This window comes from Anolis carolinensis, chromosome 1 (genome assembly GCF_035594765.1).
Source record: "Anolis carolinensis isolate JA03-04 chromosome 1, rAnoCar3.1.pri, whole genome shotgun sequence".
In the NCBI taxonomy this organism is placed as follows: Eukaryota; Metazoa; Chordata; class Lepidosauria; order Squamata; family Dactyloidae; genus Anolis; species Anolis carolinensis.
In genome coordinates this window covers 102,294,642-102,313,322 of record NC_085841.1, presented here as the reverse complement: position 1 = coordinate 102,313,322, position 18,681 = coordinate 102,294,642, and the positions used below count along the sequence as shown (strand labels likewise).

At 40.9% G+C, this 18,681-nt stretch overlaps 2 protein-coding genes across 4 annotated transcripts in view; both read right to left on the bottom strand.

Annotated features, from left to right (window-relative positions):
* The window catches only part of LOC134298835 (uncharacterized), a 483,127-nt gene that overhangs the window by 392,267 nt on the left and 72,179 nt on the right, over positions 1–18,681 (bottom strand). The gene's annotated exons all lie outside the window — the stretch shown is intronic.
* Positions 875–14,447, bottom strand: bend3 (BEN domain containing 3). 3 transcript variants are annotated; one of them, XM_008120765.3, is made up of 4 exons: positions 14,030–14,447; positions 9,466–9,516; positions 8,780–8,991; positions 875–7,705 (listed from the first exon to the last, which is right to left on the bottom strand). In XM_008120765.3, exons 1-4 carry the CDS (start codon positions 14,301–14,303, stop codon positions 5,483–5,485), a joined length of 2,760 nt encoding a protein of 919 aa, XP_008118972.1. In that variant the 5' UTR covers positions 14,304–14,447; the 3' UTR covers positions 875–5,482. The 3 variants fall into 3 exon arrangements, with proteins under 3 accessions (XP_008118972.1, XP_003215657.1, XP_016853311.1); XM_003215609.4 differs by lacking the exon at positions 14,030–14,447 and adding an exon at positions 13,529–14,015; XM_016997822.2 differs by lacking the exon at positions 14,030–14,447 and adding an exon at positions 13,092–13,517.

Below are 18,681 nucleotides of genomic sequence, written 5' to 3'. Positions count from 1 at the left end.
CTATAAAGTTGGTTTCCAAAGCATTATTGTGGATGTAGCGAAATAACAAGACAATCTTTTAATGTTTAACCTATTAGAGACAGGCCAACAAAACTGGTGGAAGTAAAACAATTGTTAAGGCACAGTTAAATATAAAATGGCAACTTTCAAACTTCATGTCAACCACAAATTGTGAAACAGTCCTTTACCTGAGGGGTGATTATTGTCATAATTGCACAAGTTGAGCAAACAGCAACAGCCATGATGCACAATGGTATGGCACTTTGTGGGACAGTTTTCTCTTGTGCAATGAGAGCACAAGGAAGAGAGCAGTCCCAATAGTGCTGTGGGGCAGCGGTAAATGCCCCTTCTCCTTCATACTGCCATGTTGTACAGTGGAAGGTCCTGATTTAACAAGGTTTTGTATGGTATCCCATTGTAAAGGTGCTTTGAATGAGATTTTCCTGCTTCTTGCAGGGGGTTGGACTGGATGGCCCGTGAGGTCTCTTCCAACTCTAATTCTATGAAGTGTAAAGGTTTCCCCTGATGTTAAGTCCAGTCATGTCTGACTCTGGGGGTTGGTGCTCATCTCCATTTCTAAGCTGAAGAACCGGCGTCTGTAGACACCTCCAAGGTCATGTGGCTGGCATGACTGCATGGAGCGCCGTTACCTTCCCGCCGGAGCGGTACCTATTGATCTACTCACATTGGCATGTTTTCAAACTGCTAGGTTACACTGTTGTAATTTTCTAATGTGTTAGTGATGTAGCTCTTATCATTGTAAAGCACTAATGTGGGATTTTGGGCACTGTTGCATCCAGTACAATACATATATGTGCACTTTTGCTCAAATGCAAGTTAAACCTGTGAAAATAAAAACTCTTAGGCTTTGGACTCCAGAAGAGCAAATTCTTTATTTATAATGGATTTTTTTTAAAAATACAGGATGCTGGCAATATTGTTTAACATAAACTGAATAAACAAAACAGTTGAAGCTAGCCTAATGAGCCAGGAATCAATTACACACAACCAATTTAGTTATTTTTTTTATAAAGCAAGCAATTAAAAAGTTTTAATTGCACTTCATTTGGCTGCAAGGAGATATTCACATCAAAATCTTGGATGTCTTGCTGGAAATTAAGAAAGGAACATTTTTTAAACCCTACAAAACTAGGAATAACTTCTCTTGAATAACTCTCAAAGGGTTGGCATGTAATGCTTATGTGTAAAATGACTTCAGTGGTTCATATGTCTGTGTAAGCTAAAGGTAGTTCTGCTGTTTGTAACTGGTGGGCAATTATAGTTAATGAAATCCAGTAGAAGAAATCTGTATGGAGATAATTGCTCTAAATCCAGAAAGAGGCATTAATGGACAAACCTTTCATAATTGTAACTGGAGTGGGGGTGAGATCCCTTTCCTCTGCAGGGCTTTGTATCACCAATGACCATGTTTTAGTCTTGGGTTGTGCTCAGTTGCAGGGTTGGGAGGAGCTGCTCTGTCACATTGATGCTGCAGTGCCAATGTAATGTTGGGTTTACACCACTGGGTTTTCTCCAGAGTTTTAGTCTGGCATCCCCAGTGCATTGCTACTCTGAGGAAGTTCCATCTGTGGAAATAAAGTGTGCGACTTGTGTTGATTTTCCTTTTCCATCTACAGTCCATGAAGACTGTGCTACAACTGCCATACTATACACCAGCATACACTATTTTGGGGGAGAGAATAGCTGATAGTAGCAAGAATGAGGAACTAATAACAAATGGTTCCTAACTTATTAAAGCAGTGGAAAGCTTGGTTGGATCAAAGGCTCACAGCAGATGGAAGCTTTTTCACCTATGGGACACGTTAGCTGTGTCCAATCCTCTCATCAGTACTGAGTAGTGCAATGACTAGTGCATTTAGATAACAATATCAGAAAAGGTAACAGTCGGTTATTCTTGATCTGGGTGTCTTAAATATATAGTATCAAGCTAGTATGGTGATGTGATTTGAGTGCTGGATTTGGATTCCTGAGACCAGGGTTTGAATTTTTACTCAGCCACATAAATCCACTGGGTGATCTTGTGTAAGTAACTCAACTGCAGAAGAAGTAAAAAAAGAACTCTCTTTGAACAAATCTTGCCAAGATAGGATCGGCATAGGGTTACCCAAGTTGGAAACGCCTTGAAGACATACAGCAACAAGTAAATTGATAAAATCCTGTGCAAACTCCTGCAGACAAAGCTACAGCCCCTGTACCCACCACCAAGCCACAGTTGTGAAAGGTAAGGCAGTTGAGGTGGGGAGACAAGAAGGAATGGCATTTAGCACTATGTTCAGCTTTGTGAACATGTGAGATACTCATACGGTAGAAGAGGGGCTAGGAGTAAACCTTTTTCTCTGACATACTAGTTTTTTATGGACAGGGATATTTAGAGTTGAAGTTCTTTTATTCATTTTGACTACGCACATTTTTGTGTGCTTGACCATTTGGAGGATATCGAGAACCACTTTTAAAAAAACAGTTTGCCGAGATCCTGCCTCAAAAACATGGGCTTGGAAGCAGTTACTGATATAATGCTTGTTGGATAAGGATAATTAATCTTTACAGATCCAATTTGGTAGGTGGGTGGGACAATTCTCTTTGTAGCACTCTATGAAATAGCCCGTTATGTTGAATGTATTTGAATATGTACAGCATGCCAAGAACAACTAATGGATCACTGTGACTCTTCCTGTAATATAATAGTTCAGTTCTACATGTTATGACTATTGCTCTTTGTTACAGGGAAGTTGTTTTTGATCATTTTTTTTACTGAGTTTCTTTCAGATGAATACAGAAGTATCTCAGCAGGTGTCACAAGCTACCCTTAAGCTGTGGGGATGCCCATGTGTCACAGAAGGTATAATGCAAACCCATAACTTCCATGGATAGAGCTATAGCCTTTCCAGTTATTTCTATAACTGAGATAGTATTGTTTTCAGTTGCTGTATTCATGGAAATCCAGATGGCTGGACTACTTCATCTCTTATATTATTGTGACATGGAGGCTATTAAAACAATATGAATTCTCATTTGGGATGTCAATGTGACACCTATTTTAACAGAGACAGCAGAATGACAGGCTGCAGTCCTATCCATACTTACCTCCAAGCAAATTCCATTGTGGTCAATAGACTTGCTTCTAAGTAGATCAGGACCTCATTGCCACACTTTTTTCAAACCTGATAGCATTTTAAAATCGGCTTTTGTATGTTACCTTTAATTAAAACCATATACTATACAAAATGTACTGTATTTTATAATCTATTATTTAGACATTAATCAGCCTCAGTTGTTCATATATTCTATTGGTTAAGAGACAAAACAGACTGTATGGAATATCTGTATACTGAATTCTACTTTGAAGAACAGGAAAAATACAGTATAACTATTTCCAACAACTTGCTGTTTTCCTGATAGAGAAGTTGGCGTTACTAGATAGTATATAATTAAACAACAAAACACTCCTTCATTTGATACATTCATTTTGCTGAATAAGTGTTAACATTGGGGGGGGGGGGGGGAGGAAGTACATATAGTTTTACCAACCTATCTTTGGTAAAATATTCTTCCAGCCATAATTAAAATGCAGATACTTTATTCATGCATTCTACATGCGTCCTTGCAGGAAGCTTCCAGTCATAACATCTGTCTATAAGCAAATGGTTTCAAAACTGCCTGGCCAAGTTTTGGCACTGAAAAAAAAAAAACCACACAGCTATCTATGTAATTAGGAAAGCAATGTGCAAAATTGGGAGTAGTAACTGGGGGTAATGTATTTTTAAAAACTGGATTAAAATATTGAATTCTGTTGCTGCAATACAGAAATTTATTTGGCTATATGATAAACACACAGAGGTACCATGTTAATATTCAATAATTATTGACATTAGCATCAGACAAGCTAAGCTCCCTAGTCCAGAGCCTGACACGGGACTCAGTGTGCACATGGAGCTCCATGGCGTTTGCCATATTCACTGATATAATAGATCCACAGGAAGGGATTGGTTTCCTTCACTACACTAGATGATAGAAAACATTTCAAAAGCATTTTAGAAAAATCCAATGAATTGGAGACAGATAGTCATGTTTTAGTCACAAGGGAATTAATGCAACGCATTAATGGGATTTTTTTTTAACTAGGGCTGATTTCAAAGAGACAAATGTATGACATACATTATCTGGATCCAATCCTGTTCCTGCAGGTAATTTTATTTCTATTATGGGAATATAATGAAAAGGCAAAAAGTTTAACACTTCACTAGTGTTTGGGTGTACTTAATGGAAACATACCATCAATAAGTTTAATAACTTGGACTTCAGGTAATTCGAAGGCAAATATTGGTCGAAAGGTGAAAAAATCATAACCTTTATGATAATGAAATAACCAGGGAGCCACTGTATCTAAAGATATAAATATAAAATAACATAATGCAGAGAGCTATGTCATGTGCCATTCCAAATAACCAAATATAGATACATGAAACATTTAGTATTTAAAGTCTGCAGAAATTTTACTAACAAAAATAATACGGGCTTAAATGTTTTGTACATTCTTCAATTCAAGTATTTGTTCAATAAGTAGTGAAAATAACAGGTAATAGCACCATGTTCTACTGATAAAGGGCAGGATTCTGTTTCACAATCTCTACTCATACCAGTAATTCTTAAACAGAGAGTTCACACCATAAAAGACAGTAAAATAACTTATATGAATAAAAAAGGAAGCATCCACACTACAATCTTACTATAAACACACATGTTAAATAATGTCGTTATCTTAAATTTTACACCAACTTAGCTACAAAATGAAAAAATGCCAAAGGAAAACGGTGACTCTTCTGTTCGCTGATTTTATAGTATTTTCACTCTTCCAGCATTCAGACCAACATAAAGAATAACTGTAATTAGCACAAACTTTTCTTGATTTTCCATTCTTCAGACAGTATAGCATTTCAAAAACGATAGGTTTCAAAAATTTAAAACGTGTTATTTTCCAAATGACTGATTTAAATGACCTAATGAAAAATGCCATAAAGAGCACAATAATACATATTGTTAAAATCAATTAAGAATTTAAAAACTATGTAATCTATTTTTACTAATGAAGGTTATATTGAAACAAGATATTTTAGGGTCATCTCTAACAATTTACAGTTCCATGTTGTGAACCAATACAGGTAGTAAGGGTACTATCAAGATTCTACCCTGTATATAGGCATAATGAAACTCATGTCAATATAGAATATATTTTACAATTTGCATTCATTTCAATTGTTTTCAAAAAGACATTCATACTTGACTGGATCTTACCTCCCTTGCTGCCCATATTGACCTTTCCCATATATGTAATAAACACATATGGAAGAGCAATGCTCCTGGGTCAATTGCTTTAGTGCTGAGTCTACAACAGATTGACTTTTCAACTTGCTTCAAATAACTGAAGTGGTCAACAACATCTTTGGAAATATAAACGATTCCCTCACTTTTTTGTTTTCTTAGCTTTTTTCAATATGTCACACTTTTTTCTATTGGGGCGCCTGCATCTTTCATCGATGCTGGGTATACATTCATAATGCCACACTTCGTCCATTTTGTCAACAGGATAAACAGCTTCAACATAATGACGGATTAGTCTCAGTCTGACAGGATCGAGTTGCTTTTTGTTACAAGCCCCTGAATGGTTGTACTGCAGTCTGAAGTTATCTGAAGTAAAGAGTTCTGGGAAAAGTCTTACAAGAAGTCTGGCAGCAAAGTTACCAACTGAAAGGCTCTGCTGTACTATCTCTCTTACTTCTTTATCGGACAGCAGATATAGAGAAGGCACAGGAAAGTCTGGTAAAGGAACAACAAGCTCCTCAAGTGGTATCTTACAAAAATCTTTGTTGCTTCTTTCTGGAGGCAATGGTGGTCCTTCAAATTCTTCTTTAAATCTTTCTGTGTTTATTGCATAGGTCAGAAAGTCTCTCCTTTCAGGTCCCGGCACATGCACCTTTCTCTGCAGTTGGTATGTGCGTCTCTGCTCAGTATCTCTGCGACGACACCTTTCATCAAGCTTTCCAACAAATTCCAAGGTCCATACTCTGTCGTTCTTTGCTCTTGGATATAGCATTTGCACATAGTGTCGAATCAACTTAATCCTAATTGGATCAAGCTGTTTCTTGCCTAGAGATCCACTACAATTATATTGCTTCCTTAGGTTTTCATGAGTAAACAATTCAGGGAATAAGTGAACCAGTAACCGAGAAGCAAAATTGCCTATAGATAAGCTACTTTCATAAATATTTTTAAGCTGTTCCTTGTTTAACAGGTAGTCTGGAATAGGGACATCAAAATCAGGGGAAGGGACATTTATCTTATCAAAGTCTATAGGTACAAGCCAAATCTTTTTTGACCTTCTACCTGGCCTTTCATATTCAAAACTGTCTTCCACTTTTATAACAGACACATCATCAGGCAAACTAGAATCATAGCAATCGTCTCTCATCTGTTCATTCTCACTGTCATCCATATACATGCTTTCAAGTTCATCATTTATTCGTTGAACACAATGCTGCAACCAAGCCTTTCTCTCCTGCATAGCAGGAAAATAAATCTCTGTGTACCTGCGGATTACCTGAAGTCGCTGAGGGTCAAGCTCTTGTTTCCCACATTCTCCATAACAACTATATCTCTCAGCCAACTTCCTGTGATCAAAGAGTTCTGGAAACAATCTGTGCAGCAAAAAGACACAAAATTCTCCTGGAGAGGAAGCCTCATCTAAAAATTCATTTATATCCTGAGCATCAAAAACCCATTCAGAAACAATAGAATTACTCCTCTCCATGGATAGCGCTTCTTCATCTTCCTTTTCACCAAGGATCTGATCAGTCTCATAAAAACTGGAGGCCTGTATATCTGGCTGACTACTTTCCATGTCTCTCTGAGCCCAAAAACTATTGAAAAAGTCATTGACCTGAGGCAAACATTCCGCCTGCCAAACAGCAGGATTCTTCACAGAAGGGTAACAGACTTCTACATAATTTCGGATGAGCTGCAGATGCAGTGATTCAAGTTTCTTTTTGTTAAGATAGCCACAAGTACTACAGGTTCTGCTCAGCTCATCCTCACTGAAGAGCTCAGGAAAAAGCTGTACCAGTAATCGGCAAGCCAAGTCCGCACCTGATGTGCTCTGATCCATGAGGTGTTTGAGTTCTAAAGCAGTCAGTTGGTACTCAGGTGGGGGCCTGAAATCTGCTACAATATCTATTGGGTTGACATGCTTTTTAATTCTACTGACTTCTAGTGATAACAAGTCTACTTTACTGTGAAGCTGAGTCATGTTGGAATTTAAGGTATTCAGTGTGTAAAACATTTTTTGTATCAAAGAATATATATTTGGATCAGACTCAGAAGCAAGAATGGAAAGATTACTTGTATCTCTTTTGCGCTGATCATTCAAATTCCGAAGACTGGAGGGACTGCTAGGATTAACTTTTTCAAATAAGTCATAAGAAGTGAACTGATCCGTTCCTGGCAGAGTCTTCTTCTCTGTAATTTTGTGTGAGATGCCATATAGAGGTTTCTTATAGGATGGCATGACTGTGTTATTCAAATCTTCTTCTTCACAAGTCCATGTTACATTGGGATTCTTAGTCCTGTTTGGCTGTTCCACATCTTCCTGAGTAGGTGACCCATCTCTGTGCTTCAGGTTTGAAATAAGGCCCTTTCAATGAACATATGTAACATTAGTATAAGATGTTACTTCTAACATAATTAATTGAATAAGAACAAATAAATAAGGTATGTATTGCCTGATTTTAAATCCTGAATTGATTTAATACAATATTGTCAAAGGGCTGGATCCAGACTACTTGAACTATATATTAATTAAAATTAAAGAGACTTTTGCTTAGTCATGGCTAATTTCCATGTAACAAGCTTACTTGAACCCAATCCACAATCTAATATTGGATCATATTTTAGCGGCAATTTGTTATTTATTAACACTGTGAGAAAAAAACGCCTTGCGGGTGAAATTTAAAGTGCTGGACATTATCTTTAAAGCCCTAAATGGTTTGGATCCAGACTACCTGTCACCTGCCACTCCTCATATGAACCTGCCTGGTCAGTGCGTTCATCAAGCGAGGCCCTCCTCTTGGTCCTGTGCCTATCCCAAAACGGCTGGTGGGGGTGAGAGAGAGGGCCTTTTCTGCAGTCCCATCCACCACCCCCCGCCCCACCTGCGGAATTCTCCCGGATGAGATTAAAATGCCCCCCCCCCCAGACCCCTCTTTCAGAAAACAATTAAAAACCAACATATGCTCTCAGGCTTATGGTGAATTAGATGTTTGAATATTTGGCTTCCACACAATGAATGGTTTATTGACAAGGCTTTAAAGATGGATACGGTTTTAATCTATCAATTGGGTTTTTAATCTTACGTTTAATGTTGCTGTGAATTGTGTTTTATTCATTGTTATTATGTTTAGTTATGATATATTGTGTGTATTAATTATTTGTATTTAATTTGTTATGTATTTGTATTTGTATTGTGTATTTGTGTGGCATCAAATGGTTGCCATCAATGTTGCAAGCCACCCTGAGTCCCCAAGGGGAGATGGGACGGGACATAAATAAAGTTGGTTTGACTTAACTTTGGTATAGCCTAAAACCTCCATTAAAAAATTCCCAAACACCAAAAAATATGAGCAAATACTGATCAGGTCCGATTAACTGGTAGTCAATCCTTAAGAATTAGGCATAAATAAAACATATTATCCATATGTAAAGGAATTACCTCTTGTGTAAGGCCTCTTTTTTTCACACTTGGTAGAATTTCTTGCTGATTTCCTGAACCATTACAAACAAGCGAGGTCCGTTTTCGTTTGTTGGTGTCTTGCAGGCAATTCACCAAACTCTCCAGTGAATTTTTCACAGGTTTTGAGATCACTGAGCAGTCTAGCACTTCATCTTCTTTATTTGTTTCTACTTTCAAAATATTTTTGGTAACTGATGCAGAGAAAAAGTGTAACAAATGAGTTGCAGACAAGAAACTCATTAAACTATTATGATTCTAAGCAGAGGTTTTCTGTTGAATAACATATTACACATGAGGGAATTCACATCAATCTTTACTGAGACTAGTTCAATAAATTATCATACCACAAATAAATGTACAAATGTACAAAGTTCACTGAAACTTTAAAATTACCTCGGCACCCTCAATTCTTAAAATGCTGACCTCTAACTTAACTGTATTCAGTACTGAATAGTTTTACTCGAGAATAGTTCTTTCCCCAAAACAATTACATCTCTAAAGACAAGACAGTAATGAAAACCTATACCTAGTAAAATATATCTATTGACATATACAATTAACAAAAATGTCTTAATTTGTTAGCACAATATACCAAATATATTTTGATACAATTTCTAAAGTATTTTTGTCTGGTCAGATAATATATTAAAAAGATGAAACACTACCTTCTGTATTATTGTCATCATATAATTCAGCTGAATTCATATTTTGTTCCTCTGCATTAAGAGAAAAATTAAAGAGAAAAATTAAATATGTCAAATCTTAAACAACAACAATATTGCTCAACTCTCCAAAACCACAATTTCTACCTCACGTGAACGGAGAGTGAATACAAAAGAGCTGTCCTATTTACTATACTGCTGAAAACACTGGCCAGGATCCAACTGGGAAATGAACTGATAAAACTGCTTTTGAAATTGGAATTGGGAGGATCATTTCACCACTATACAAAAATTCCTGACCCTCCAGTGTCAGTTTTCAGGCAGACTGAGAACTCAAGGATTATGAACTTTTCTGGTAGTAGACTGCCAGATTTTGGTCTTAAGACACTGAATGCAATGCTGTACATAGGAAAAACTGGAATGAGTCTGAGGCTTTCTTAAGGGTGCTATGATCCAGTGTGAAAGTATCTTTTTTAGCAGTCCACAGGATCCTCAGAATTCTTCTCCAATGAGCTGATTTTCTTCCTATCAGGTTTTTCCCCTATCAGCATTGCTCAATCTATCAGTGATACATCTTTAATTTTTGTCTATGAGCAGAATTCCATTTATGGAACTTATATAAATAATATAAATAAAACTTTATTTGTATTCCGCCCTATCTCCCCGAGGGGACTCAGGGCGGATTCCAACATAAAATGGCAAACATTCAATGTCTCCATAAACAAACAAATACTGACATAAAAAATCCAAAGAAACCCCACATATAAAAATAAAATTAAAACCTCAATTTAAAGCCTAACATCAATAAATTAAACCTAACATCAATAAATTAAACTACATGTAGTCAAACAAAATTATATTTATAAAAAATCCAAACAAGCATCCACATTCGTTTACAACAGCCAACTAGAGTTCACAGTGTGGGTCAAACGCTGACCACTGGGTTGGTGTGGACTAGGAAGGTCCAAATACAATACAGTTCTCATCCAGGGACCGGTAGTGATCTCTCTTTTTCTAATCCTCCTCCTCTCCATATGCTAGTGAGCATAAATAGGTCTTCAGTTGTTTTTTGAAGGAGAGGGGGGAGGGCGACAGCTTTATTTCTTTAGAGAGGGTGGGGAGCGACTACGGATAAGGCCCTCTCTCTCGTTCCCACCAGCTTAGGATCAAAGCCACACTTCTTGCATGAAGCTCTGAAATATTTGTGTTAAGAAACAAAACAAGACATGAATGGACCTAAACAATAGATTTCAAACAGACCTTGTAATATCAGTTCTTATGCTTATGTGAACACCTAAACTTGTAGTATTGTTTAAGTATGCTTAAACATACTTGAGCATACTCACAGTATTAAATGCTCTTACTCCCAGCCAACTTAGTGTAAGACTCTAGCTCTAATGACTGTTGGTTACAGATCACCAGATTTACAAACTTCTGGAAGATTACCGCTGGATAATACAGCTTCCACAAGCCCATTCCCATTTTCAGACTGAACATGACCTCCACTCAAGAAAAATGTACTTAAAATACAACTTTCAAAGTAACAGAAAATCATGTTGAAGGAGGATTTTTTTCTGACACCCAGTTCATGGATCCTTGAGAACATGTTAAGTAGTAAATGTTAAGAACCTCTCCTATGGCAGTTTGTAAAATAGTAAATCTGAAGATCCTATTAAGCTGTGCATTTTGCTCAGAATACATTGTGTAGTCGGAATGAGTTAGTTGTGTAAGTGATTAGTTCCCCCTTTTATCCTAGTTTGATTCAAACTCATCCCAAAGTAATTATCAGGCTTACTCTCATCTCTTCTAAATATCTTTACACGTGGCACTCAAAATTTGCAGGTTTGACTTTTGTGGATTTGATTATTCAGGATTTGATTAAAACGTTCTCTCTAGGGAACTCTAAGTCTCCAGTGATCCAGTGGTCAACTTCCACCACAAGTTGGCCTTAGAGTCATGCTGGAGGACCTACAGATTCCTGGAGAGAGCACCTAAAAATCTCTATGGCAGTGGTTCTCAACCTGGGCGTCCCCAGATGTTTTGGCCTTCAACTCCCAGAAATCATAATGGCTGGTAAACTGGCTGGGATTTTTGGGAGTTGTTAAGTCAACACAATTGGGGACCCACAGGTTGAGAACCACTGCTCTAGGTATTCAAGTGTGGTTCTATGGTAAACTTCCTGAGTTTCCTAGAGATGTTCTCTCTGATTAAAAAGAAACGTTTTTGCAGGAGTTTTGGTTCTCTTAACCCCAGTGAATGTGCAAGGCTAGCTCTAATTACACTATGTTACAGGATTTTTGGAAATGAATTATAAATGTAATTTCCTAATTGGTTCTATCACAAAAACATGGAAAAGGCTTATTAAACTGTAAAAACCTTGTTTTTGTGGGACATCCTTTAGCACATTTTGCATTTTGCTGGGAGTTTTCTGGGCTGTATGGCCATGTTCCAGAAGCATTCTTTCCTGAGGTTTCGCCTGCATCTATGGCAAGCATTCTCAGAAATTGTGAGGTATGTTGGAAACTAGGCAAATGGGGTTTATATATCTATAGAATGTTCAGGGTGGGAGAAAGAACTCTTGTCTGTTTGAGGCAGGTGTGAATGTTTCAATAGGCCACCCTGATTAGCATTAAATAGCCTTGCAACTTCAAAGCCTGGCTGCTTCCTGCCTGGAGGAATCATTTGTTGGGAGCTGTTAGCTGGCCCTGATTGATTCATATCTGGAATTCCTCTGATGTTCTTTATTTACTGTCCTAATTTTAGAGTTTTTAAAATACTGGTAGCCAGATTTTGTTCATTTTCATGGTTTCTTTCTTTCTGTTGAAATTGTCCACACGCTTGTGGATCTCAATACCTTCTGTATAGCCTGACATGGTGGTTGTTAAGAGTGGTCCAGCCTTTCTGTGTTGTCAAATAACAGATTGTGTCCAGGTTGATTCATCAAGTGCTCTGCTACGGTTGACTTCTCTGGTTGGATTAGTCTGCAGTGCTTTTCATGTTCCTTGATTCGTGATCGTTTGGTGGTCCCAATGTAGACTTGTCCACAGACATGAATTCCAGACATGAATCAATCGGGGCCAGCTAACACCTCCCAACAAAGGATTCCCCCAGGAAGTAGGCAGCCAGATCTTGAAGATGAAAGGCTATTCAATGCTAATCAAGTTGGCTAATTGCAAGATTCACACCTGCCTCAAACAAACAAGAGTTTTTCTCCCACCCTGAACATTCCACAGATATAGACCCCATTTGACTGGTTTCCAATAGACCTCAGAACCTCTGAGGATGCCTGGCATAGATGCAGGAGAAATATTAGGAAAGAATGCTTCTGGAACATGGCCATACAACCTGGAAAACTCACAGGAACCCAGTAACAGTGTGATTTTAGAGGCCCAGGTATCACAGCAGTCCTTCAAAGAGCCAGACCTCTTTTATACAGTTCATGTGTGAACACTCAGCTATAAGCCATTTCCCTACTTTCTATACCTCTGAAGAACATGGCTTCCACCCAATGCCACCAAGAAAGTACAAGTTAATAAGGGCAGGGGAAGGCAGTACTTTCATCTCCAGAGAGTGAGCAGGAGGAAGGATGCCAAGAACCCTTCTTTGCTCAAATCCAGAGTGCTTTTTACCTCAAAGACAGAAGATTTTCTTTTTTTATTATGCTTATGAAAGGATCTGGCTGTGGCATGGGGAAGGAGAATATGGAATCCTCCTTCAGGCGTTAAAAAGGGGAAAGAGACACGGGAAAGCAGGGGAAGGGGCGCTGTCGCCATTCTGTGGCTGCCCCTGCCGTGTTATGGCAGGAAAGCCAGCCAATTAGCGACGGAGGCTGCTGCGCGCGTGGGAGGGGGGGCTTGGCCCCGCCCCCTCCCGTCGCACGCGGGGGAAGCTTGGCCCCGCCCCTCCCCTCGCGGAGAGGAACTTGGCCCCGCTCGCTCGCCCGTGGTCTCGAGGCAGCCGCAGCAGAGTTCTGAGAGCCGGAAGGGTCACGTGAGCGCTGCTCTCTCCTTTTCCAAAGCGGAATGGCTGGCTGAGGGGAGGCAGCAAAGGCTATGCTCTTCCCTACCTCCGCCGTGGCCTTGCGGCAACGAGGACAACTCAGATGTCAGGAGGGGAGAGGCCTCCTAAATGTTGCTTCTCCTCCTCCCCCCGCCCACCCGAAAGAGCGGACTGAAGCACTCCAGCAACCGCCTCCCTCCTTCTTCCCCTGAGCGGAACCGTGCTATGTGGCGCCTGCGAGAGAGCGCGCGCTCTGCGTCCTGCTCCCCCTCCCCCCCCCGCTCCGCTCGCGAAATGGAAGCGCCCGGGCTGCGTGGTCCGGAGAAGGGCCTCGCGGCCATGGTTCCCCACGCACGCGCATGCGCGCACAGACCCCTCGCCGCGAGGCGGAGGCAGGGAGGGAGGGGGCGCCGGGGGTGAAGTAACGGCAGCGGCTTTAACTCTTTCCGAAAGGAGCCGAATGGGAAGGAGCGGGGGAATATCTCCTCATTGCCCGCGCAGGAAGGGGGAGGGCGAGCTCCACGCGCGCAGAAAGTTGCGAGGGGAGAGTTGAGGGAAAGGGGCTTACCTGGGTGCTCCTCAGGCACTGGGGAAAGGAAGGAAGGAACACAAAACGGGAGGAGGAGAAGAGTGGTGGCCGCGTGGGGAGGAGGGCTCATCCGTGGCCCCTTGGTCTCGAGTGGGTGTTTCCTCCTCCTCTTTCCCCCCCCTCGGAGCGGCTGTGGCGCGGGCTCCCGTGTCTCCTTTTCCCCTCCCCCTTTAGCGCTTTGTATATATATGCGTGTGAGTGGGTCCGCGCGCGCGACGCTCTCGCGTGACGTGACGGGACCGTGGTGTGTCATTTCCGCACAAGGGCCCAAGTTGAGCCCCCCAAGGAATCACGGCGGCCACCCGAGACGGGAGGAGGGGGAAAGGGGGAGGGGCGGGCTCAATGGAGGCACCCTCGCGTGCATCGCCCCACACCCCTCCCCCACCGCCTTCGCCTGACTCTCTTCCCTCCTCCCCGAGCGCGCGCGCGTCCCCACGGGCCACGCCCCCTTCCTCGTGGCCATGCGCCCGTTGGGGAGGGGGAGGGGGAGGGGGGCGAGGGAAAGCCCTTGAGGTGCCTCAGGCAGACAAGGGTTCTTCCTCCCACCCTGGACCTTCCACAGATACAGGAACCCCACTTTCATAGTTTTCCAACAGATTCCACAACCTCCGAGGATGCCTGCCATAGATGTGGGTGAAGTGTCGGGAGAGAATGCTTCCGATATATGGCCATACAGCCCGGAAAACTCACAGCAACCCTTAAGGAAATTTCTTGGAGTTTTACCTCAGCCCCCTCCCATTTTTTACACGAACCCACAGATAATAACAGCCCATACCCCAAAAGGTTTTTATTCTTGATGTCTCCATTTTAAGGCCTGATCCTGGACTTATGTGGGGTACTGATTCAGAAAATTGCATTGGATAGACCACATCAGCTCTAAATTCTTAAAGATGGATTCCTGTGGGCAAGCAGATGGTGACTGCTGGATGAAATATGTTTTGTATTAGAAACTAGAGCTGCATTCTCTTTTTGGAACCGGGAGACCTTGAAGCTGAAAGACCATTTGATGTTAATCAAGGTGGCTAATTGCAACATTTACACTTGCCTCAAACGGACAAGAGTTCTTTCTCCCACCTTGGACACCCCACTTGCCTAGTTCCCAGCAGACCTCACAAGTTCTGAGGGTGCCTGCCATAGATGCAGGCAAAACGCCAGGAGAGAATGCTTCTGGAACATGGCCATACAGCCTGGAAAACTCAGCAACCCAGTGATTCCAGTCATTAAACGTGTGTTGGCCAGTTTAATAATAAGAAGGCATGGTTGCCTTACAAGTGGCATCCAAACAACTCAATTGAGATATATACAGTGTTCCCTCACTACTTCGCGGTTCACTTTTCGTGGATTCGCTGTTTTGCGGTTTTTTAATAAACTCTAAAAGACTATTATAAATCATTAAAAAAATTACAATTTACAGCCTAAGGAAGGGAGGAAGAAGCCAAAGGGAGAGAAAGGGAACCCAAGCAGCAACAGGAGGAGAAGGAGGCGATTTGTCAACACATAATTGGTTGATAAAGGCTTACAATTATGTATAGCTACTAAAATAATATATAAATATTAAAATAAATATAGTGTCCCTACTTTGCGGATTTTCACTTATTGCGGGTGGTCCTGGAACCTGACCCCAGCAATAAGTGAAGGAACACTGTAGTGCAGGCCATCCCCAAATTACAAACAAGTCTCAGCCATGTTCTAAACTGTGAGTTGTTTGTATGTCGGGTGTTTGTAACTCAGGGACTGCCTGTACTGGACGTGAGGACTGCTGGGATGATGCAAAGGGAGATGTGTTTATGGTGTCAGAAAGTCTCATGAATGAGACTTGGAACAAATCTATCCTGAAGGGAGAAGTTGGCACTGGCCAATCCTTGCCATAGCAGTTTAAGTGGTGTCAAATTGCATTCATTCCACAGTGTAGATACATCCAGTGCTGCTTTATTTAATAAAGTTGGTTTCTATTCCTATTAAAATGGATTGGTGGCTTGTGGAGAATAGATGTGCAATGACCTGTGGATTTGTCCTTCATATCTCTATGGAGCCTTTGGGTTCCTGTTATAATAATGGAATTGCAGAGGTGGACTGGGCCACAAGAACTATCTTAATGCAGTCTCAATTGCTATACAGAACTACACAACTAAAGGTGAGAGGTGGCCTTCCAGTCTTTGCTTTAAAAGGAGCCAGGGGCCCGACAGCACATCTGTTTTATGATCCCAGCAATATACCAAATGGTAAAATGGTTTCATATAAACAGTTGGAAAATATGGTAGCATTAACATTTGGGCAAATCTGCATGGTTTCATATTGGTACAGTCTGACCTTTGTATCCATGGTTTTTGCATCCATAGATTCAACAATCACATCTTGGAAAAAGTCCTGGGGTAATAAATCAGAAAGCAAGCCTTAATTTTTCTATTATATATAAAGCGACACCATTTTATTATGCCATTACACATAATGGGACTTTAACTTTCATGGATTTTGGTATCCGTGGGTGGTGGGGCTAGGGTGGAAGCTACTGTACTCTGCTGGATTATTTCTTACTGAGTTTCTAATGTAAAACATTCACCTTTGCCATTTCAATTTCCTGTATTACTCCCCCCCCCCCCCCAAAAAAAAACGAAAACGCTTAAAGCATTCAAATACATTGTTCATGTTCATCAAAACGTAAGGAAGAAAGGTGGGAAGATCACACTAGATCAATGAGATTTACATCAGATTTATACTTAACATTAGGCATAACAAATATATGTACGGGGGGGGGGGGGAGTATTTAGTCAGATACCAATTGTACAAGTTCTCCCACTTTAAAAGATGAGAGAGGCATGTAATTGACATCATAGATAGACCTCAACTATGAGAGACAACATGAGAAAACACATCCAGAAAATCACATTGTCTGATTTTTCATGAATTTATTTGCAAATTATGATGGAAAATAAGTATTTGGTCAATAACAAATGCTCATCTCAATACTTTGTTATATATCTTTTATTGGCAATGACAGAAGTCAAACATTTTCTGTAAGTCCACTCCTGCTGGTCTGTTGGCCCATTCCCCCATGCAGATGTCCTCGAGAGCAGTGATGTTTTGGGGCTGTCGCTGGGCAACACGGACTTTCAACTCCCTCCAAAGGTTTTCTGTAGGTTGAGATCTGGAGACTGGCTAGACCACTCCAGGACCTTGAAATGCTTCACAGGAAGCCACTCCATTGCTCTGGTGGTGTGTTTGGGATCGTTGTCATGTTGAAAGACCCAGCCACGTTTCATCTTCAGTGCCCTTGCTGATGGAAGGTAGTTTGCACTCCAAATCTCACGATACATGGCCCCATTCATTCTTTCATGCATACGGATCAGTCACCCTGGCCCCTTTGCAGAGAAACAGCCCCAAAACATGATGTTGCCACCCCCATGCTTCACAATAGGTATGGTGTTCTTTGGATGCAACTCTGCATTCTTTCTCCTCCAAACACAAGTTGTGTTCTGCCAAACAGTTCTACTTTGGCTTCATCTGACCATATATTCTCCCAGTACTCTTCTGGATCATCCAAATGCTCCCTAGCAAACTTCAGTCGGGCCCAGACATGTACTGGCTTAAGCAGGGGGACACGTCTTGCACTGCAGGATCTGAGTCCCTTGTGGCATAGTGTGTTACTGATGGTAGCCTTTGTGACATTGGTCCCAGTTCTCAGCAAGTCATTCACTAGGTTCCCCCGTGTGGTTCTGGGATATTTGCTCATTGTTCTTGTGATCATTTTAACCCCACAGGGTGAGATCTTGCATGGAGCCCCAGATCGAGGGAGATGCTCAGTGGTCTTGTATCTCTTCCATTTTCTAATGATTGCTCCTACCATTGATTTCTTCATACCAAACTGCTTGCATATTACAGATTCAGTCTTCCCAGTCTGGTGCAGGGCTTCAATTTTGTTTCTGGTGTCCTTTGACAGCTCTTTGGTCTTCACCATAGTGGAGTTTGGAGTGTGACTGTTTGAGGTTGTGGACAGGTGTTTTTTAGACTGATTACAAGTTCAAATAGGTGCCATTACTACAGTTAATGAGTGGAAGACAGAGGAGCCTCTTCAAGAAGTTACAGGTCTGTGAGACCCAGAAATCTTGCTTGTTGGTTGGTGACCAAATACTTATTTTCCACCATAATTTGCAAATAAATTTGTGAAAAATCAGACAATGTGATTTTCTGAATGTGTTTTCTTATGTTGTCTCTCATAGTTGAGGTCTACCTATGATGTCAATTACAGGCCTCTCTCATCTTTTAAAGTGGGAGAACTTGTACAATTGGTATCTGACTAAATACTCCCCACCCCCACTGTATATAAGATAGGTGTTGTCTCTTTTACTTCAAAGTTTTTCGCAAACCCATATTTTCCCTAAGCACATCTTTAGTTTAATCTCTTAATCTTTGTTCTGTATTGAAATTAAGGTTGAGGAACTGTGCCTTTGCCTGGGAGAAAATCGCGCTAAACATATTCATGCGGTTGCAATAAATACCTCAGTTTATAAAATTACACATACGTAAATGTGGTTTGCAGTCCAGATATTTTCCATACATTTCCTTCTTTTAGTCTTTCTACTGCAAGCTCCTTTAGGTAGAGACCTATAGTTGAATTACATTGCTGGAATGCT